This window comes from Oryx dammah, unplaced genomic scaffold, assembly GCF_014754425.2.
Source record: "Oryx dammah isolate SB20612 unplaced genomic scaffold, SCBI_Odam_1.1 HiC_scaffold_23, whole genome shotgun sequence".
Lineage (NCBI taxonomy): Eukaryota > Metazoa > Chordata > Mammalia > Artiodactyla > Bovidae > Oryx > Oryx dammah.
Window position 1 is genome coordinate 40,119,776 of NW_024070207.1, and position 15,179 is coordinate 40,134,954.

Genomic DNA, 15,179 nt, shown 5'->3' on the forward strand with positions numbered 1-15,179 from the left:
ACTCTTGTTAGGGTTGGCATTTATGCTATCATTTTAGAATGTAAAAGATTTTCAGTGGAAGTGGTTCCTCTCAACAAAGCAAGTCACAACTGAAAAGTTTTAACACTAAACATCTAATTTACTTCTATGAATAAGATCCTTAGTATAAAAGTTGGGAACATGCCTTTGATGTGAACTTGGAACTCATTGTCTTTATAGGTGTGGTTGCAGTGTTGTTTTGTGGCATCACACAGGCCCATTATACGTATAATAACTTGTCCACAGAGTCTCAGCATAGAACTAAACAGGTAAGAGAAACTTTATAGTTTGTCAATAAACTTTTTTTTGCAGCAAAACAATTTTTTTTTACTGAAAGATAATCTTTGTTCTGTTCAAAGTGATGTCTGCTCATTTCAGTTCCTCTTCTGTTGGCTCCAGAAATAGATGAGACTGGCAGATTGAAGGGTGACAGCTTTTAGAGTAGAGATAGATCAGCAGAGTAGCCAGGGGCTGTTACTATTGTGATTCCAGTGGTCGGTTAGCTTGTTTTCCTCTAATAGCTTTTTTTTCTTCTAGTTTTGTTGAGCTATGATTGGCATACAGCACTGTCTTAAGTTTAAAGTGTACAGAGTAATGGTTTGATCTATATACCTCATGAAATAGTGACCACATCATGTTGTATAGATACAAATTTAAAGAAATAGGAAAAATTTTTTCTTGTGATGAGAACTGTTAGGATTTACTCTTAACAACTTTCATATATAACATATCACAGTGTTAATTATATTTATCGTATTATGCATTACATCCCTAGTACTTGTTTATCTCATAACTGAAAGTTTGTACCTTTTTACTTCCTCTATCCAATTCCCCTCTCCCTACAACTTGTGTTTGGTAACCACACATCTGATGTCTTTTTTCTATGAGTTAGTCTATTTTTGAAGTATAATTGACCTATGACACTGTGTTGTATGTGTCTGTGTCACTTCAATCATGTCTGACTCTTTGTGACCCTGTAGAGTGTAACCCATCAGGCTCCTTTGTCCATGGGATTCTCTAGGCAAGAATACTGGAGTGTATTGCCATGCCCTCCTCTAGGGGATCTTCTTGACCCACAGATTGAACCCACTTCTCCTGTGGCTCCTGCATTGCTGTGATTCTTTACTGCTGAGCCACTGGGGAGGCCTATAACACTATGTTAGTTCCTGTTATACAGCATAGTAATTTGGTTTTTATATACCTTTCAAAATAATCACCATGATAAAAGATAATACCTTACTATTGACTATATTCCCCAAACTGTGGACTATATTCCCCTTTCATCCCATGACTCATTTATTTGGCAACTTAAAATTTGTACCTCTTAATCTCCATCACCCATTTCTTTCCTTCCCCCAACTCTATCCCCTCTGGCCACCATCTGTTTGTTCTCTGTATCTATAACTCTGTTTCTGTTTTTTTTTCTTTGTTTTTAGAATTCACATATAAGTGAGGTCACATAGTATTTGTCTTTCTCTGATTTATTCACTTAGCATAGTACCCACTACGTCCATCCATATTGCTGCAAATGGTAAATTTTAATTCCTTTTCATGGTTGAGTAATATTTCAGTGTGTGTGTGTGTGTGTGTGTGTGTGTGTGTGTGTACACCACATCTTATCCATTCATTTATTAATAGGCAGTCAGGTTGCTTCTATATCTTGACTATTGTTAATAATGCTGCTGTGAACATTGGGGTGCATATATTTGCTGATCGCTTAAGTTCATATGCATTTCTCCCCCTTGCCATGTTTACTGTTTTTGACATCATATTTTACATCATTTTGTTTTGTTTATCTCTTATTGCAGATATAGATTATTTTACTACCTTTGTCTTTTAACCTTCCCACTAGCTTTATATATGGTTGATTTATTACCTTTACTCTTTGCCTTTACAAATGAGATTTTTCCTTTTATAATTTTCATGCTTCTAGTTGTGGCCTTTTCATCACAGTGATGTAAACAGGTGGAGGTGGGCAGGTAGCAGGGCAGGGAACAGAGCACAGGACTATAACGTGTAAGCCCTCACTCTCTTCGTGAGGGCTGAGACCCATGTAAAAAGGGAAATCACATGGCAAGCTGGTGTGAGAGTTGTCATGAAGCACTCTGTGCCAGGATAAAATGATTTGACCTGGCTCTTACAGTCTGTAAAAAGGGAAGTGTCTGGGACCTGCCGTATTTAGGGATTAATTGAGTGGGGGTGTAGAAGATGAGGGTGGCAGGGATACCACTTAGGGTCCTCCCCCAGCATTATGGATGGGAATTGATGAAAGTTAGACTAATGCAGTGGCCGAGACAGCCAAGAACATTCCAAAAGAAAAATTGGCAGGGTTTGGAGGATGAGGGTAAGAATGACTGAATATGGGAATTGAAGAAGGGAAGTTGATTGGGCAAGTGAAGGGGAAACATTTATGGCTTTTTCTGTGGGACCAGAAATGTCATCTCTACATTTGCTTCCCTCTGAATCACATGTTTTGGAGGATATACATGAACATTACATATTTGAAGTATCTGTTTCAGTATCTTAGTAATACTCATGTTTTCAAATTATGTAGATTTTTACTGGACTAACCTTTTGAAATTTCGTTTCAGTTGTTTGAGCTTCTCAATTTCTTGGCAGAGAATTTCATCTTCTCCTACATGGGACTGACACTGTTCACCTTCCAGAACCATGTCTTTAACCCAACATTTGTAGTAGGAGCATTTGTATCCTTTATTATGTATTCTGTTTTGGAAACTTCTTTTTAAATTGAGATTTGCACGTGTTTTCTTAGGGGTGGGATGATTGATAAGATTGATAAGAATTGATAAGGATACATATATTTTAAATGTAAATAATATGTATAATATATATAATATTTTCCTCTGAGTAAAGTAAATAAGAATTTCAACTCTTTTATCTAGTCTATTCTATTTATGTTTTTGTTTATTGCACAAATAATACTGACAGATTGAAATGACAAGAAAAAGTCTACCGTTCTGCCAACTCCAAAAGATAAAACTGTTTGTCCTCTGTTACTGAAGGGAAGAAAGAGAGATTGGATGATGGAGAGCAGTTTGCAGTCTGTGCCACAGGGCAGTAGTTGAAAGATGATGAAAGATGGAAGGAGGCTTGCCCACTCTTTCCCTCTCTGCCACCCTTTTCTTTCTCTCTCTCATTGAGTTTTTAAAACCTAGGTGAAAAGGAGACGCTGATTACATGAAAAAGAGCAAGCAATAGTGCCAACTTCACAAGAAGGCAGGAAGAGATGGAATCCAAAGCACATGGGGGGATGGGCCTCCAGAGGGAGGAAACACAGTTCCGCCATTGTTCCAGGAGAGGGTAGAGTATGCAGAGATGAAAGTATGTACATTTGCAAGGTGGCATTTCTCTGATTACTTCTATTTTTATCTGTAAAGTAGGAGGTGAGATCATCTGCTAAAAGTGAGATAGGAGCAGGTGGCCTATCAGTTATCTATTATGTAACAAATTACCCTAAAATTTAGCAACTTAAAACAACAAACCTGTTCTTTTGCACAGTTTCTGAGAGTCTGGAATCCAGAAGCAACTTAACTGGTAGGTTAAGTTGGCAGGCTCCAGTATCCCTCATGAGGTTATAATCATGCTCTGGGCTGGGACTGTACTCTCTCAAGACTTGACTGGCTCACTGACATGGCTATTAGTTGGAGGCTTCAGTTCTTCTCCACTTGGACCTCTCCATGGGGCAACTTACAACATAGTTTCCCCAGGGGGACAGAGTGAGATGAGAGAGCACCAAGATGGAGTGCAAAGGGCCTTTTATGACCTAATCTTGGAGACAGTGTACCATCTCCCTTCTGCTGTTTTCTATTGATCACACATAAACCCTGGTAAAGTGTGAGCTGAGACTACACAAGGGTATGAATACTAGGGAACCCTCTAGGAGGCTGGCTCCCATCGATGATAGGAGTTTTGCTGAAATAGTTGTTGCAGAGAGTGGAAAAGTGCATTTAGCAAAGAAATACAGTAGAATCACTGAGCGGTGTTAGGGACCCATTTGAGTTTGAGGAATAAATCTTAACAGTAGAGTCAGTCTGCCCTGTTGTATGACTTTATCCAGGACTATTTAGCTATAAGCATAGAGAAAACAGATAGCTGAGTCCATCTGAGTTTGGAGTTTTGTCAAGTTGGTGCAGTGAAAACAGAGGGGAAAGGGATTGCTGAGTACTGGAAAGAGTTTTATTAAGATGTGGCTAGAAAAGGAAATGAAAAGGGGAGAGGACTGACTGATGGAAAAGCAGAGGGGTCTTTGGACTGGAGGTCCCAGTGAGATGGAAGAATTATCTGCAATAGATGGATGTAAAACATGGAAAGAGAAATTGTGGTCAGAGAGTGGGATGTTTGAATTAGTGATTTTCAAAAGTAGTAGTATTTTAAGAAACCACCTCAGAATGAAGATTCTATCAAAAGAGATTGTCAGAAATATTTTCTTAGTTAAAACTCTAAGTAGGATCTGTGTTAGAAACTGGAGTATTACTGAAATACCATTCTACCAAGTCTTAGTCTTCTGAGAATGAACTTCAGGTAGAAAAAGAGAAAGCCTTATTCATAAGAGAAGAACCTTAACTGGAAGACTCCCATGAGTTCAGTAACTTCATATCCTGCTAGTCTTTGAGAAATTTTTAAGCAGTCAAGTGGCTTGAATCCACAGTACTTACCCAGAACCAAGGCTAAATATTTTCTGTAGGTTTTCGAGTCTGTTAGGAGTTGAAATTCCTCAAAACAGAATCCTACCATGGAAACTGACTCTTACCAGGAGATACTTGTTCTCTTTCTGGCTGTATTTGTTAGGATATAGGTTTGGTTTCATGTGGCAATTACCAAATTAACTGAGGTTTAAAAAAGATAGAAATGTATTTCTCTCTCATGTAAAAGTCTGGACTGGTATAGCAGGCTCTGCTCCACAAAGTTACCAGGGACCTGCACAGCCTTGTAACCATCCTTAGGGAGTTGTCCTTGTTCTTAGGGACCCAGGTGGCTCCCCCCTCAATCGTTAGCCATAACAGCAAAATCCTAGAAACAGTACAAAACTCCAGTGATAGGAATGCATGGTCTAAATAATGTTAACAATAAAAATAATTATCCTTAACCTATTAATAATTTTAGATTGCTATTTTCTTGGGAAGAGCTGCCAATATTTACCCCTTGTCCCTCTTACTTAATTTGGGTAGAAGAAGTAAGATTGGATCAAATTTTCAACACATGATGATGTTTGCTGGTAAGTTTTAATTCTCTATTTCTTGCCTCCTCTAGGAAACAACTTACAGTGCATATACCAGTCTGATTTTAGATGGAAATAATATGCGGTAATATATTCAGTTCAGTTCAGTTCAGTCACTCAGTCATGTCCGACTCTTTGCGACCTCGTGAATTGCAGCACCAGGCCTCCCTGACAATCACTAACTCCCGGAGTTCACCCAAACTCATGTCCATCGAGTTGGTGATGCCATCCAGCCATCTCATCCTCTGTCGTCCCCTTCTCTTCCTGCCCCCAATCCCTCCCAGCATCAGAGTCTTTTCCAGTGAGTCAGCTCTTCGCATGAGGTGGTCAAAATATTGGAGTTTCAGCTTTAGCATCAGCCCTTCCAAAGATAATATATTAGACTCCCTTAAACATTGAAATCACAGCCTCCAAAAAAAAATCCTTTTTAAAAGTGTCCCATTCCTTTCTATGGGAGTTTTCTCATGTTCTGGTTCCAAATTCCCAGTTCAGAACTATGTTAAGCATAGTAGAGAAGGTAAAGATGAACACATTTTCACACAAAAATCTGTATGTGCATGTTTATGGCAGTTCTCTTCATAATTGCCAAAACCTGGAAACAGCCCAATTGTCTGTCTTCCAATAAGTGAGGGAGTATGCAAAATAATTGCACCTCCATGCCATGGAATATTCCTCAGTGCTAAAAAAGAACAAACCAGTGATACATAGAACATATATGGACCTCAGAGGCATTGTGCTGAGTGAAAGAAGCCAGGCTCAAATGGTTTCATTCTGTATGTTCCATTTACACGACATCCTCAAAAAGACAAAAACCCAGCAATGCAGAGAAAATCAGTAGTTACCAAGTTTGGTAGGATTATGAGAGGTTAGACCAAAAAGAAGGTAGCACAAAGGAATTTGGGAGAGGGGTGATGAAACCACTGTGTCTCGTTTGTGGTAGTGGTCACACACCTCTATACATTTGTCAAAACTTATGGAACTGTACACCTGAAAGAGTGAACTTTAGTGTAAGTACATTTTAAAATAGAGTTTAAAAAATTATTAAATGACCAATGCTTGTGAGTATCATCTACTCATTCTTTTTGTATTTGTATATACCTACGTATGTTGAAATATGTATTTGTTCATGCTATTCTAAGGTCTCAGAATGTACCTTATGTCTTTGAATTTATGAAGTTCATGTTGTCCTCCTCCTATTCCCTTGCAGGCCTTCGTGGTGCGATGGCGTTTGCCTTGGCCATTCGAGATACGGCCACTTATGCCCGGCAGATGATGTTCAGCACCACACTTCTGATTGTGTTTTTTACTGTGTGGGTGTTTGGTGGTGGCACCACTGCCATGCTGTCATGTTTGCATATAAGGTATGTATTTGATTGGGGACCTCATTTTAGTATTAAAATGTAATTTGGGTTATTTTTCTTTTAACCATGAGAGAATTTTAAGCTTAGATAAGTCCCTAATATTTCATTTCTTCATTATAATAAGTATATAACATGTAGCACAGAAAAAATGGAAAATATGCAAAGGAAGGATAAAAACTATTGTTAACACTTGGAGGGATGTCTTTCCAGACCTCTTACTCTACTCTATGTATTTTTTTAACAAAAAGAGGCAACACTATAGGTACTCTTATAAACTGATTTTTAAATATAGCATAGATATTTATGTTAGTAAATATCATTATTTTAATGGCTGCTTATATTGTAATTTATTAACCAAATCTCTACCATTGGACTTTTGTGTTGTTTTTAGGTTTTTGTTATTATGGCTAACTGAGAATTTTGCTCGTACTATTATGATTAACAGTGTGAATGTTTGGAAATGCATATACCATTGTGCACTTGGCTATTTCCTTAGGATACATTCCTAGAAGTCGAATTGCTTGGTCAATGGATATGCATATATTTAAGGCTTATTATTTGTATCTCCAAACTGGATCAAAAATTTTCTTGTATCTGCAGCATATGAGACAGTCCGATTTATCCCAGCCCAAATCAACAACTAGATAGTATCATTCTTTCTTATCTTCATGATCAGCACTGTTTCTGACCTGACAGTCCAAGGCCAAGGTTGTAAGATCTTAGTCTTGAATGCACACTAGTTACTGTATTCAATTGGAAAAAGCTCCCTTGTATCTCAGGAGTTCTGCATTTGTTTCCATGGGTACAGCAGTCTATAGTTAAAGCCATTGTAGGTTTTACTTCTGTGTTTGCTGTAACTTCATAGATCTTGAGAGCTACTGAGCTTCCAGAATGTTTTAAGGTTCATTAGAGAAAACAGTATTTCTTTCACGTCTTATAGAGTCCATTCTCCATTTTATGTCTTTCTTTTAATACTCTAAATAGCAACCAGCCCTAAATCAGACTTTGGATATTGTTATGATTGTGTTTCTTTCTCTTTACTGTTCAAATCCTTTTATTTTACAATTCCTGTGCTGTTATTGTGGATAATTGAAAATACATCAAAATAATAACCCTGATTATTAGGGAGGACCTGGCATTTGTTGAACACCTTCTATGTGCTGGGCATTGTGCTAAGTGCATTTTATATATTTATCTAATCACAATCACTCCTTTTTACAAGTGGGGAAATAGAGGCTTTAAAAGTTTCTAGTTGTTCAAGCTCATAAATACCATTAATGGTGGACAGAGCAGCCTCCAGTCCCACTTGATTTGTCCTAGACCTCTGCATCAAGAAATGAAGATGGACCATTTGGATTAAGCTCCTTTTTTTTCGTCAAGAGTTTTAAAATGAAGGTTCTTCCTTATTCTACTAAGGAAAACAAAGCCAAAGCTAAATGTAAGATAATTTAGGAAAAATAACACTCTTAAGTGGAGTCTCATTGTTTAAGTAGAATCAGTTCCCTTCCCTAACTGCCTTTCACACGTACTAAACCAAATACCCATGTTTACCCCACCCCCCAGAAAAAACTCCCCAAAAACCTACCTACTCACATAAAGCTGAATCCACCTCACCAGCTTTGCAAGCTCTTTGGCCCCATCTTGCCTGTCCTGTTTGGCATTCAGTTGTATACATTATCTTACAGTGTTAGGTTAACTATTATTAATGTTGTTTGGGGGGGGGGTTGGCCTCTTTGCAGAGACTGGAATTTAAATTTCTCTTACCTCCCACCAAATTTGTTGAGTATAATTGTGAGAATACTAAAAAGTCCTTCAGTTTTAACATATATCCAGGATTAGGCTTGACTTTGAGTTCTTGCCCCTTTGTTTAGTAATCCTGTGATCTTGAGCAAGTTATTTAACCTTTCTAAGCCTCAGCTTTCCCGTCGGTAACATGTGTGACAGTACTTTCCTCCAGGGTTGTTGTAAGGATTCTTGAGCTCATGTCTGTAAAGCTCTTAGTACAATACTTCAAATGTGCCTTTTGTTCATTTATTCAATGTATACTAATTTAGCACCAACCATGTTCCCATTGCTGTTTTAAGGTAAAATTTAGTGGCTGTCAACTGGCAGCGATTCCACACAGGGGCATTTGGCAATGCCTGGAGACATTTCTGATTGTTACAATCAAAGAGAGGGGGCTGCTACTGGCATCTTGTTGGTAGAATCCAAGGATACTGCTGAACATCCCACAAATACACAGAGCAGCCCCCACAACAAAGAATAATCTGAGCCAAAATGTTGGTACTCCAAAGGTTAAGAGACCCTGACCTGGAGAGGTACAGTGGTAGTAACAAGATAGAAAAGGTCTTTGGTCTCATAAAGTCTGTACTGTAGTGGGAGAAGACAGATAGTAAGCTAGCAAGTAAGTAAATGAAGATGACTATTTTAGATGATGTTAAATGCTCTAATGGCAAACAAGGTGCTATGATAGTAGGTGGGCATAGAGTGTATTTTATAGATGGAGCTCAAGAAAGGTGTCTCTGAGGTTACATTTGAGCTTAGGATACCTGAATGACAGGATAATGCCAGTTAAGCAGTGAGCAGGAAGAATAGTGGTCCAGGCAGAGGGGAGAGCAAGTACAAAGGTCCTAAGGCAGGAACAAACAGCCTGTTGAATGAAAAGGAAAAAAGCCCACCTAGCTGGAATATAGTAACCAAAAAGGAGGTAGGAAACAAGGTGGGCAAGATCCTTCAGGGGCAGGGCTTGACAAATGTGTCCTGTCAGGGGCCAGGGAATAATATTTTAGGCTTTGAAAGCCATATGGTCTCTGTCTCAACTACTCAACTCCAGCATGAAAGCCCCATAGACAATACGTGAATCAGTCACCATGGCCATGCTCCCACAAGATTTTATTCACAAAAGCAGGAGGTGCACCAACTTGGCGTGGTCGGTGGAGCCCTGCTATTGGTTCTAGTAGGACACAATAAGGAGTCTGGATTTTAAAATCCACTTGGAACTTCCCTGGTGGTCCAGTGATAAAGAATCCGCCTGCTAATTCAGGAGACAGGGGTTCGATCCCTGGTCCAACAAGATTCCACATGCATTGGAGCAGCTAAGCCTGTCCACCACAACTACTGAGCTTGGGTGCCCTAGAGCCTGTGCTCCGCAACAAGAAAAACCACTGCATGAGGAGCCCATATACCGCAACTTGAGAGTAGCCCCTACTCGCCACAACTAAAGAAAACCCTCATGCAGCAACGAAGACCCAGTGTAGCCATTAAAAAGAAAATGTAGTATAAATAAAATAAGAATATCTTAAAAATAAACTTTTCTGTTTGAAAATAAATAAAATCCAGTTGGCGGTCTTGTAGGATTTCAAAGCAGGAACAGGTTGTCATCTGTCCTGTTGTGTGGACAGTGGCTCCTCAGTGAGTGAGAGCCAGCCAGCTCTTCCTCTGTCCTTTTGCATAGTTTGTGACAGTCTTGGCTCCTTGTTGTGTACCACACATAGTTTGTACTTCTCCATCTCTGAGCCTTTGCTCACACTGTTGGCTCTGCCTGGAATGCTCTTCCATTCCCAGGAAACGACATAGCTCAAACACCGCCTCCTTTCACCCTCTTCTTTTCTCTCAGAACCACTCTTCCGTCTGCTTACTGTAGAGTACCTCTGTTATAGCACTGTTTTCAGTCAGCCTTGTAATGATGATGTTATTATAAGAGCTACCATTTAGCAAGTGTTAATGATGAAGGACAGGGAAGTCTGGCGTGCTGCAGTCCACAAGGTCAGAAAGAGTCGGACACAACTGAGCGACTGAACAACAACAATGATATATCACTGTTTTAAAATCTTTAGACACATTTTCTTGTTTAATCCTTGCAGCAACTCTGCATGGGGGCCAGCACCCCCATTTGTCAGTTGATAGAACTGTGGTTCATAGGGTCGCATGACTTGACTAAGTTCAAACAGCTAGAAAGGAGCTGAGGTCAGATTGGAACCCAGCTCTCCTGGACTGCAGAGCCCTTGGGGATTGCGCTCTAGTTATGTCTGTCTTTCCCACCAGTCTGTGAACTCCTGGAGGGCAGGGCTGTGTGTAAATCATGTCTGTGCCCTATGCTTAGCACAGTGCCTGGCAGGTAGTAACTGCTCTGATAAATGTTTATTATGTTAACTTGGCCTCCAACACTCTTCCATCTGAGAATTAAACTTGTGTTGTCAAGACCACTAGATGTCACTTGAGATACACAAATGTGGTTAGAGTTTAATATGGTGAAGGAGGTATTAAATAGCTTCTGGCCATCTTAACAAAGAAGAAATGAGCATTTCTTGGAATTCTGAATCTGATTATGACCATCTGTTTTTCAAGTATTTGGCCCTGATTCTCTTGCCTTCCAGATAAGGTCGTGCATCATTTTCCTCCCTTTGGTGTTACTAGGCTGCTCCTGCTGCAGCTTCTCACACTGCTATTTTTCCTGTGTTCTGTAGTAGTGGCCTTAATCGATAAACATTTGAGCACCTATTGTGTGTCAGGTACTGTGCTAGACTCTGGGGATACAGAGATGAATTGGGACATGACCTTTACCCTCAAGGAGCTCGCAGTCTTATCTGGGGAGACTGACAGGTAAATAACTATACTCTACTGTACTAAGTATTATAATAAAAGAATTAGAAAGTACTGTAAAAGCCCAGAGGAAAAATGATCCTGACTGAAGGGGTCATAGAATGGCTCCTTTGGAACTCAAAAAAGAACAAAATAAGGGACAGTACAGCTCAAATAGAGGGAGCAGCCCAAGCAGAGACATGGAAGCTCAGGAGAGGACAGGGTCTGGGGCAAGGAGCAGTCGGGTCTCACTACCAGCAGGTGTTTGGGCGAGGGTGAGGGGAAAACTGGGCCAGAGCGGCGGGGGTGGCTAATTTGAAGAGTCTTGAATGCCACGCAAAGGACTTTAGACCTGACCTTCTGAGTTACAAGCCGCTCTCAGAGACTTTTGTAAAGGTAGTAAGCCAGTGAGCTCTCTGCTTGAGATGGCTAACTCTCAGGGAGAGTCTGGCAGTGGGGGACCCTTACAGCCAGTTGCCCCAGATGCTGTGAGTCCAAATGAGGTCCCAGCTTGAGCAGTTGAAATGGAAAGGAGAGAGGATCTGAGAGACAGTTTAGAGGGAAAATGAACAGAGGTGGTGAATGCTCAGATTGAGGAGATAGAGGAGTCAAAGAGAGCTTCTCATAATGAAGCTGTCCCCTGAGATATGGAAAGCAGATAGAAAAGAATCATGAAGAACCAAGGCTAATGGCTATACATTCGCCTATGGAAAAACACCCTGGAATTGGACCTTCTCTTCAGTAATCATAACAGAATGTTGCCAGGAGAGCTGAGAGGTCTGAAAACATGCAGCTTCCTCCCGGAACTGCAGTGGGCCAGCCTTGTTTGTGGAACTGCCCTAGAGTTCTTATTCAGCCACTGGGGCAGCACTGCTTGCCCTGACTCCTGCTTATTGTGGACTTGGTCACAAAAGAAAAAGTTATTTTTTCTGAAACTGGTAAGTGGGATTGACTTGCAGGAAGAGAAGGTTAGTAGACCCTGCTTGCCTTAGGAGTCAAGCTGTTGCTAAGGAAAGTAGCAGGAGCCAAAAGTCTACAGCAGCAGCCATTGAGAAGCACAAAAATATTAGTCATTTCATAGCTTCTGTCCTGAGAAAAGTAGTTGCCTAAGAGTGCTCATATGTGAATAGGCTTTTTTTTTTTTTGGCTTCAAGATCTCATTTGCCTTTTGTGTTTTTCTTTTAGGGTTGGTGTTGATTCAGACCAAGAACACTTGGTAAATATGCATTTGTGTTGTCCTGGCATTTCTGTCGATTGTGTGGTTGCCTGGAAAGAAAACAAATCTACTGTAGACTTCATGCCACTGTTATTTAGATCCTGTCCTATTTGCATCAGCTTTTAACTGACATCATATCATTCCTGGCTTTTCTCACTGCTCGATAGTAACAAAACTGAATTTTAGGCTGCGTGTGGTTATCAAGGGTGACAGCTCCCCTATCTGTGGGCAAGGCTGGGCTTTGGCCACAGACAAGAGCAGTCCCTTAAGCACTCCTGGGTTTTCAAGTGACTGTTCTGGCACAGGGAGCCTTTTTCCATTTTGGTTTGCGCATGAAGTCTTGTCTCTGATGTAAGCCCCACTCCAGCTGCTTTTCCTGTGCAACTTTCAAATTGGATGACCAGCAGCTGCCCTTGAGAACTGCCTGGAAGCCTTAGGCTCTTCAGCCAGGCTTCCCTTTCTGTTCAGGAGAATGTGCTTTCCTACCCTCTGCCTCAGCCCTGCCCATGTTTCCTTGCTTACACTCATGTGTCACTTTCTCTATTGTTTCCTTGAACCAGAACTTCGTAGACTAGTGCATTGTAACTCAGTGCTTTCTCTAGACTAACCACCTTTTTCTGGTATTTTCCTTCCACCTTTTAATGCTTTCTGAGCACAGCTGAATAGGTGCCTCTGTCCTAGACATGAGATGGGAAATCACAGAAATGAGGTTTTTGAAAATGGAAAGCATCTCTTTTAAAACAACAGTTCTTTTTCTTGTCTGAAACAGGCCCTGGTCTACTTGTCTTCAGAGTGTAATTTAAAAAAATTTTTTTGTCAGATTCATTTCCTGAATGCTAATTTTGCTAGCTATCGAGTGATGAGTTTGTATGTGACCTAGGATGCACCTGCCTTTTTTGTGGTCAGAACCTTAAAGTATAATTTCATGGGCTTGAAATAATTGTACAAACCAGGCTGGGTGAGTTCCCATGATGCTGAGTTCCTGGGGTCGTTTCCAAAGGGTAATAGCTCCTCAGTGCCTCCACCCCCATGTTGAAACAAGAGTAGTGATCAGACAGCTCCCCAGACAAATGCTTGATCACCATCTGTGTATGCCTCTACCTGTTATGTCCCCTCTGTCACCACAGAGGACAAATGGAAATGGAGTGACAGGGAAAGAGCCAGGTAGGTGAGTACCAACTGTGACATCCAGAAAAAAATGTCATTTTTACTTTGCCCTCAAAACTGTGGATGCCTTGGCTCAGTATATTGTTTACTCAATATTTCAAGTGTCCACTGGGAAGCACAGAGGAAGATTTTAGTAACTATGGAACATGTAGGGGTTAGGTTTACAGGTGTTCATGTGGTGAGGGGATCATGAGATTTGTAGATTTGTTGCTCTTCAAAAAGTGGAGCTATACAAACTAATGCCTCCTGATGTGAAAGGAAACACTGTAAGCCTGTGTATTGTTCTCAGACTTTTTGTATTGTGTGTTTTGATTCCTACTGAGAGGAAGATTCACTTATTTTGAGGATCAGGAAAAACAGGAACCAAACCCAGAATCTAAACTGTACTCTTCGAAAATCTTGGAAACAGAACATTCATGCTGGAAAGAGCCTTTGAGTAAGGTTCACATTGTATTCATGAAAAAACTCAGGCTGGGAGGGGAAGGGACTTGCCCAACTAGTTCACATCAGAGCCGAGATGAACCAGATGGCCTCACAGCGCCACTGCTGACTGTTCCGTGTTATACATGAGGATGCACTTTATGTTCTGGGGGGAGCTGTTTTTGAAGAGATCTTCTGGCTGTGTTAGTTTTCCCTCCTACCCAGCCTGGCTTACCATGGAATTTCCCTACTTAAATTTTGCTAGTGTTCTAACAACATAGTAGCATCTTTGAAAATGCCAGTTAGTTTTGGGACCCATGACAGCTCCCAAAGATCAGAATGTTGATGGGATGTTTTCCACTTAAGGTGCAGTTCACATTGTGGGTGTAAAACTTTCAGATTTAGGGGGTGGATTATCCCACATTAATTTTTCTAAATGCCAGTCAACTCATAAATCAAGAAGCAGCCTGAGTAATAGAAGTGTTCAGAAAAACACTTCAGTTTCTTATTCCTAAGCTGCAATATACAAGCTCTTAAATTAGGCTATATTTGTAATTCTACAAAGCAATGACTCTTAAATGAATGTGTTTTTTGTCTTTATGTATATATAGACTTATTTATTGTCTGTTTACAGGGTATTCCTGAAAGTGAAAGAAGAACTACCAAAGCAGAGAGCGCGTGGCTCTTCCGGATGTGGTATAACTTTGATCACAAGTATCCTTAATTGAGAAAAAAACAGTATGGATATGAATGATTACAATAATGGAACAACTGTTTTGACTACTCTCTTCCTGAACTGAAATATAAAACATACCTTTGGTCTTCCTTTTCCCCTTCAGTGTAGTGGAAAAGGTTACCCACACACATGGATGAATTCCTCTGAAAACCCATGAAGCCAGTAGGGACTGATTATTGCAAAAGCTGGCTGTGTGCAGGGACTCAAGAGCCTTTATGATAGACTTGCTTTGATATATAGGTTTATTTATGGAGTAAACTTTAATATTTATTGTCTTTTAGCTAATTGAGTGAATGCCGCAAGAGGAATTTGTTGGTGTTTGTTAGTGTGTTTGCTAGGGTAAAAGAGGAAAGGCAGGCTTAGGAAGAAACATGGGAATGAGAAACTCAGCGATGCTGGATACTGCAGTAGTCACTGATATCTTTTCTCTGACCTTTCCAA

At 40.3% G+C, this 15,179-nt stretch overlaps 1 protein-coding gene across 3 annotated transcripts in view; it reads left to right on the top strand.

Moving 5' to 3' along the window:
- The window catches only part of SLC9A6 (solute carrier family 9 member A6), a 50,752-nt gene that overhangs the window by 22,518 nt on the left and 13,055 nt on the right, over positions 1–15,179 (top strand). For 2 of the 3 annotated variants that reach the window (XM_040266223.1, XM_040266222.1), the window contains 6 exons: positions 199–287; positions 2,610–2,723; positions 5,143–5,254; positions 6,465–6,618; positions 12,385–12,415; positions 14,637–14,716. In XM_040266223.1, the coding sequence (XP_040122157.1) occupies positions 199–287; positions 2,610–2,723; positions 5,143–5,254; positions 6,465–6,618; positions 12,385–12,415; positions 14,637–14,716 (580 nt within the window). Of the gene's footprint in view, positions 1–198; positions 288–2,609; positions 2,724–5,142; positions 5,255–6,464; positions 6,619–12,384; positions 14,019–14,636; positions 14,717–15,179 lie in introns of all 3 variants that reach the window. The other variant, XR_005725469.1, reaches the window with a different exon arrangement.